Source organism: Stegastes partitus, unplaced genomic scaffold (genome assembly GCF_000690725.1).
Source record: "Stegastes partitus isolate 25-593 unplaced genomic scaffold, Stegastes_partitus-1.0.2 Scaffold14, whole genome shotgun sequence".
Classification (NCBI taxonomy): domain Eukaryota; kingdom Metazoa; phylum Chordata; class Actinopteri; family Pomacentridae; genus Stegastes; species Stegastes partitus.
In genome coordinates, this window is record NW_007577745.1 from 1,256,855 (window position 1) to 1,264,642 (window position 7,788).

General features: G+C 48.8%; 1 protein-coding gene across 3 annotated transcripts in view; it reads left to right on the forward strand.

Moving 5' to 3' along the window:
* kcnab2a (potassium voltage-gated channel subfamily A regulatory beta subunit 2a) overlaps positions 1–7,788 on the forward strand; it is an 89,592-nt gene that overhangs the window by 44,303 nt on the left and 37,501 nt on the right. Inside the window, exon 1 of one of the 3 annotated variants that reach the window (XM_008289824.1) lies at positions 526–749. The exons of the other annotated variants lie outside the window; for them this stretch is intronic. Coding sequence (XP_008288046.1) covers positions 526–749 — 224 coding nt within the window. Of the gene's footprint in view, positions 1–525; positions 750–7,788 lie in introns of those variants that run through there. 3 annotated transcript variants of the gene reach the window in all.

Here is a 7,788-nt window from a genome sequence, read left to right on the forward strand (position 1 = left end):
GAGCAGGAATGAGCCCCCGTTGCCTGGTGCATGTCTGAATGCCCCCCTCTGCAGAGAGCATGTGTCCTCCTTCGTGCTGCTCCTTAATCACCAGCCAGTCACCTGAATGCTCGCTATCAGTGTAACCCTGCCGTTGTGTACCTGTCAGGGGAGGGAGGTGCTGGGCCCTGCTGTGCGACTCTGATTACAGGATGCATGGCCGAGTGCTGCCCCAAGCAGGAGGCTGGTTTTATGGGGGCAGGTGCTATTTAAGGAGGTGGCTGTGCCCTGCCGGCTCCTCGCTGCGTCCGTCGCTGCTCTGTTCTCCACTGCACGGTCGCCTCAGCATCACCACGAGGAGGAGGAGGAGGAGGAGGAGGAGGAGAAGGAAGGGGGGGCATGTTTGCGGGAGGGTATGCTGGCGGCCCCCGGGGGGCTCCCGGCAAGCGCAAGTCCAGTTACTGTCCTCCTGAAAACCTGCAGATCCCCAAACCGGCAGCGCCAGGCAGCGGTGTTCGGAAGAGCAGCAGCAGCGGCAGCGGCAAGATGCTGTCTATGTCATACAGCGACAGCATCCGGAGCGGCATCAACCGCTACCACTCGGACCAGGGGCTGAACCAGCCGCCCACCAGGCCCCCCGACCAGGCCGAGCTGCAGAGGCTCCGGGAGCAGAGGATCGCGGCTCAGATTAAGAACATGGAGGACTTCCTGAAGATGAACGGCCTGGCCATGGAGGAGTGTGTGTCCTATCAGACAGGCATGAAGTACAGGTAAGAGAGAGGCAGAGCCGGCAGGGACTGAGACGCCCGGACCGGGTCAGTACCAGGAGGTGAGAGCAGCTTTGTGGTCAGACAGTTCTGAGACTTGCGTTCGTCTGAACAGGTGTGTGCCATCGTGCAGGTGTTTTGTTTGGTCGGCCTCAAAAATCTTATTTTAACTTGTTGATTTTACTTAAACACATGTTGTCATGCAGCTGAAGGCGGTCCGTCTGACCCGTTCTGTTCATACCAACACATCTTCTCTGTCCTCTGGTCCGACTGCATGCGAGCAGAGGTACTGGGCCCAGGTTTTATTTTAATCATCTAGGTCGTTGGCATATTTGCCCAACTACATGGGAAGGACAGACTGCTCCGTAAGGAGTTACCTGGCCCCTTAAAATCTCCCTCAGACCGGCTTTTCCTTTTCCCCTTCATCACACAGACAGTCTGCTTCATCCAGGTATGCATCCTGCTTACTGAACACAGGCTCCACAACAACAACAGTGTGTTCATGGCAGTCCTGCAGACAGAATAATGAGACTGGATCTGGGATGTTCAGTCGTGGCTGCTGTAGGATTGTGAGCAGCTTCTGTTTCTGTACAGATTACTGAACCTATTTAATGCTGTAACGGATGATTGACGGCCGTCTGGACCAAACCAGGTGTTTTACATGTTTTATAAAGTAGAGAAGAGGAAGAATGAAGTTTTCTGATATTATTGAATCCTGCAGCTCCTGAGCAAACAGTTAAAACAACAAAAAAGTGCACCAGCTCAAAGCTTTCAGGATAAATGGTCTTCACAGTAATATTTGTAATTTATCATGAATGCTTCATCAGTTCAGTTGTTTACGGCGTCTCTTCACCCAGTGAGGAGCCGACCTGCTTTATGGGAGCAGCTGTTTCAGGAGGCATCGGACTGAACATGTTGTTTCTGTGAACACATTTAGTTTGAAAGTTAAAGGCTGAGATGTCATTCTTTAAATTATATTTTTGTCTGTATTTTATATTTGTAAAGGGAACTGGTGTGTATTTGGAATTAATAACCCCGAGGCAGAGCCAGAGATCACGGTTGGAGCGTTTTGTCAGGACGCCGACAGGCTATTTTATGGGCTGTTGGACTAACAGGGCGTCTGTTCTGTTGGCTCCGACGGCCTGAGAAGCTGATGTCGTCGTCGTGGATAACTTTCATCACACGTAGGCATGGCTGCTGTTGTTTTTGACGCAGACCAGTGACCAGAACGCCGCTGTGGCTGGCTGCTGTTGCCACGTCTGGGGTGACCAGGTTTTACTGTCGCCTGCAGGCGGTGTTGTATGTCACCGCGGCGGGCATGTAGTTACCTCCTTGTTGTGTAAAGCTGAGCCGCTGGGCCGTGACAGACGGGGGAGCAGCTTTGTTAGAGAGGGTCTAGTATTGCACAGAACATATGTGGTTCTTTACTTATTCACCTCTGGGAGTGCCCTGCTGTCGGCATTAATCCTGATCATAGCTGATAAACTTGAGTTGCTTCCTCTGGATGTTCAGTCGGGTGCATCTCCTGCAGATCTCAGTGAGTTCTGTTCTGTCTTACGGCGTTCTGCTGACCCGGTGGTGTTGGTTATCACAGGAGCACTGTCTCATCCAGCTCAGGATATCCTGCCAGGATCCCCTGTTTCTGGTTCTGTGATCACCTGCAATCCTGTAATTAGGACTGCAATTGGGTCGACAGGTACATGCAACCTCTGACTCAGACTCATCATTATTTCAGGTGTGTGGTCGGGAAGAGGCGCCAGCGTTGGTGCTCAGTCTCATTTAAGCATTCTTAGTAGTAGTTTAGTGGTCGTTCATTACCTTCAGTCTCTCTGCTGTCTGTGCTGCACTCAGACGTTCTTCATCCAGTAAAATGCTGCTCAGGGAGCCGTTGTGTTCCACCACTAGAACAGAACCGGATTAATTTTCTCTGCTGTAAATTAAAGTAATTGACGGTACATCATTGATGAGCAGCCCTCCTGCTGCAGATATCCACCCCGACGGTTCTGAACCCTTCCTCAACCTAAACGTCTCTGATCTTGATTTTATCAAAGTGTAAATATGTGCAATCTAAATGAAGGAAAAGGTTTTACTCTACTTCCATTATGTTGTCCTTGAAACCAAATACCACCACTCAGCACGCCCATTTGGACACCGGAAAACTTTCCCTCGTGTTCATGTCCTGTGGCTGAAGAGCCAGACGGGGGGTAAAGGAGCCAGCTTGGGTTCAGCGAGGCGAGACAGGAAGCCTTGTGTCTCCGAAACCATAAGGGGATGACTGAGTATAGATTTCTGTAGTGACTTAACACTAATGGACATGCTAATGACCTCTATAGGTAGAGAGCTGTGGGACCACCGCTGTCCCTCGATGTGCAGGAAACGTGCTCCTCGTGGAAAGGTTTGATGTGCATCCTTATTTAACTAAGCTGTTGTATGAAGCCTCTGATCACATTGATAAGATCGATGCTCTGTGCTGGTTTCAATAATGCTGCAGCTGTAGGCAGCTTTTGGCCACTAGGGGGCAGAAAAACATCACAGCTGACGCGTGCACAGTCAAAGTATATAAAGTTGTTTTAGATCGTATTGCAGCAAACTGTTACGTGTTCAGCATTTATTTGAAGTGTGAGTCGTGTTTATGGTCTCCTGATAAATGAGACGATCATTGTTTCTGTCTTAGCTGCATCTCTGTCCCTCCTGTCACCTCCCAAGGAGGATCTACATCGATGCTCTGCTGCAGTCACACACCGGAGCTGATCTGCTTCCTGTTGAGTGTTCAGTCGGCCAGAAAATTAATTCTGGAAGTAGAAACGCCATTTGTTGGTTTGATCTACCTTCTGTAGTGCTGTGAGCATCCCCTCTGATTGGTCCAAACTAGGGGCTGTGTGGTCGCTGAAAAACCTATCAAATTAAACTCTTGTTAGTTTTTAATGATTTATTTTTAATAGAATCCAGCAGAAAAAGGCCTGTTTTGAATTCAGCCTCCTTCCTCTGCTGTAACCCCGTACTGATCACAGCACACAGGTGATCGTTTAGTGTTCATGCAGAAATGAAGAAGTCACAGAAATATTTACACATAAATGGAACTGAGTAAGGATAAAGGAATGAACTCACTGGATACGCATTAAATCAAGAAGGCCAGTAGGCTGATGGAGAGCGACCAGAGCTGAGCCGCCACACCGTCCTGAGGTCCGGTGGTGGACCTGGACTGACCAGCAGACGGGACGCTGCACACGCTCAGCTGGAGGTGGTGGCGACGCTGGGTGACTTAACTGTGAAGCTAGTCTCATAAGAGCAACCGTTGTTTCTGCTGGCTGCAGCCTCCTCCAGGGGATGAGGGAGAGGAGAGGCCGAGGTGGTCCCACATCTGCATGGCGGCCACAGGGGGGACGGTGGATGTAGACTGTTAGCAGGAGTGTTCGTGCCACTGAACTCTGTGTTTGTGATGCGTGGCATTGAATGCACTTGAGTGAAGCTACTGAACAATCTCAGTACTACTGATGAAGTCTATCCCCAGTACATCTCACTGTACTTCACTGGCCGGGCCGAGTCCAAACCATATTGATTAGTGAAGGTCTGTGTCATTCGAGCCAACGTGTGGGCTGCATGTTGGCAGGAATGCACTGACTGGTGTCTAATTCAGACTGATGATGAGTCTGTCAGGCCCTGATGGAGACCTGGAGCTGATGAGCACTGGTCTGTTTGGTTTAATATATGTTTTAATGATTTCACTAGAATCTGGAGCTCTGTCTTTTTTTATGGTTGTTTACAACATCTAAAGCTAGCCAGACTTACTGGATCTCGCATCTGATCAATTAATTATCAGATCAGTTGCAGATTGCTTTTCTGTTGGTCAACCAGTCATTTCAGCTCTGATGTAAACACCAAACTGTAGCTGTTCCTGGTTTAAAGAGCTGCTGCTTTCTGTGACAGTTCATGAGGAACCTCTGGATGATGGCAGGAAGCTCAGAATGGGCCTCTGGAGTTAGACTCTCCATAAGCAGAGTATCTGTCATGAGGTGAAGCCCTAATGAACAAGGCTCCTTTGGCTCTTTGGGGGGTCACTAGAACTCTTCTCTGGATGGACTTCACCTCGGGCTGTGAGACATTATAAGGGTTTTCTGGGGTTTTAGAGACAAACAGATAGAAAGTAAATGGCAGACTAATCTTGTCACAGCCACTCTGGTCAGAATGAATCATGTGATCAGCGTCTTTGAGAACCTACAGCTGATCTCCACTAGGTGGTGCAGATGCTCCACAGCAGCAGCTCATATCCAAACGCCTCCTACTGCACTTACTGCCATCGTGGTCGGTGAACACAGGGAGAGCATCACTCTTTGCACTCCTACACTGCTGAACATTCTGTCCAGCTAATGTGGATCCCTGTCTTCTGAGCACGGCCTGGTGCTGAACAAGAGATGACTAAAACATCTAAAATAGCAGCCTGTCACAGGAGGCCGTGTGGAGGAATGCTCTCTCTTTTAAGTTCCCTGCTTTTGCTCAGAAAACATTATTCAAACGTGGTTTTTGAATCTCTCTCCTCTTTCACACACTGTCAGTTTAAGCGCTTTGGTGAGGAGGAGAAGAAACAAATCTGCACTGAGCCTCTCTAAACTCTTATTATTTTCCTTAATCTCAGCAGCACTGCAGCATGTGTGTCAGCCTGGGCAACTGTGACGTTTTTCTCCAGGCGATCCCCGACTCAGGGACTAAATTTAGCAACAGACTCGTATCCACAGCTGCAGCTGGATGCAGCTGAACGGCTGCATATTAACCTGTTCATCCACTATTTTACCTCGAGCCCACTGACTCACAGCCTTCTTTACTCTGATGAGCGCTGCAGAAGTGGCCAGGCTTTCTCCTTCTCACAAGAGCAGGAGATGATGTTTAGGTATTTGGAGCGATATAGATTTGGTTCCCAGTGGTGACCTCTCCAGTTCCTCCCTGAGCTATCTCTGGCTGGCCCAGTCTGACAGCTTGTCAAAATGTTCTAGTCAGAACTGTAGCGTGGGCACAGGAGGTGGGAATGCCACAGATTACACAATTCTGTTGTGTTTTAGTTGTTGTTGCTTCACTTAACAGACTTGATGGCAGCTCAACCAAATGACAATTAGTGGGTTAGCGTGTGATTAACGTGCGTGGATTAGAGCGCTCTGGAGCATAAAGCCGTGATGTGGATTTACAGTATTTCTGCTGTTTGAGCCTTTATGTTAAAAAGCAGCCTTGGATGTCATCGGGGCACAGCCTTGTCACACATGCAGTCAGCTGCTTTTATCTGCAGCTAAAGTCTTATTGAATGGGTCTGTCAAGAGCAGCTTCTTTCACCGACGCAGTCTCTATAGCAACTAATTCACAACGCTCACCATTTGTTGGATGGTAATTAAAATGGTGATTATCAGCAGGATGGTTTTTATTAACAGATTCCTTTTAGCAGTTCTTGGTGGTGTTAATGTTCTCTGAATTTAAATGTCTGGTCGTCTTCATCGTGTTTAGCTGGCAGCGCTGTGATGATGCTGTTTCTGATGGTAACCGATCTCACCTGACACCTGTGCTAACATCGTTCCTCCTCACAGACGTCCCTCCTTTGTGCATCCGGTGTGTCTTTGTCGTGTCGTCCTACAGTGTGTGTCCACTGCTGTGTGTCACTGGAGGCAGGAGGGTTTCTGTTCCTATCCCCCGGTAGTGACAGGAGGCTGGAGGCCCCTCACTGTCCTCAGCCTTTAGGCCCTGTACAACTGTGCCGTTGTCATTTTGCATCCCACAGAAGTTGTTGCTTAACAGCATTCAGCACGTTTTGCCCAAACTGTCAGCTTTCATATCCTTAAAAAATGTGAAGTTCTGTTTGTTTAGAACTTCTCCTCGGGCCGTGGCTGTTGCTCTGCTCGTCTCTTGAACTGCTTATTGCTCTTAACAACGTGCTGCATCGGCGGTAAACTGATCCTGCTGTGATTCCTGTTTGTTTGTCTCTTACAGAGTTTCTGTAATAAATGACATCAGTGAATGAGGACATGACGGGACTTAACACTCAGTGTTTGTTGGCGGCTGTGTGGTCAGAGGATGCTGAGACTCTTTGACTAACAGCATCTCCTGGTAAAGAAAGAAGGTTCACCAAAGCTTTCAGTTCTGTTCTGTGGCTCTGGGGCTTCTGTGGCTACATATTCAATGCAGAGGGAGTCTTGTGTAGGGGCATCAGTGGTTAGCACCGTGGCCTCACAGCTAGAAGGTCGCCGGTTGGCGTCCCGGTGAGGACACCCGGGATCTTCCTGCGTGGAGTTTCCATGTTCTCCCCGTGCAGCGTGGGTTCTCTCCGGGTTCTCCGGCTTCCTCCCACAGTCCAGAAACATGCTGAGGTTAATTGGTGATTGTAAATTGTCCGTAGGTGTGAATGTGAGTGTGCTTGGTTGTCTGTCTCTAAGTGTAGCCCTGTGATAGACTGGTTACCTGTCCAGGTGAACCTGCCTTCACCCTGAGTCAGCTGGGAGAGACTCCGCCCCCCATGACCCTGGTGAGGATTAAGGTGTAGAGATGATGGATGGATGTTATTTGTCAGTGTAGGTTTTCGTCAGCTTACAGTCTCTTTAAATGAACATTAAATCATTTCTGAGACGCTCACGCCTGATTGTTTTTAAAGGTAGGATCAGCTGGAGGATGTCTCTGCTTTGGTCTGTAGATGCGTTTATTAGATTTTTTCATACTTCTTGCTTTGTGCTGGTGGTCTGTGAGGTTTGTTATGCCTGACATCTCTTGTCAAATTACTGCTTTTTTCTTTAGACTTGGACGTTCTCGTATAAAAGAACATCGGTTGTATTTCACACAGTGCTGTCCAGCCTATCAGAGCCAGGTACAGCTCTCTGTTTGGCAGGATACCGGCGTTCTCACAGTGGCGCACCTGAAGGGAAACGTTTTCTCAGCCAGTAATGATCAGTCTGACCTGCAGAAGGACGCGACTGCAGCGACGGGGCAGAAGAATGAAGCATTCAGAGGAAGCATTAGTCTGTGAAACAAAGACAGCAAGTCATACGCCATAAACTTGTGTCCACAGCGTTTC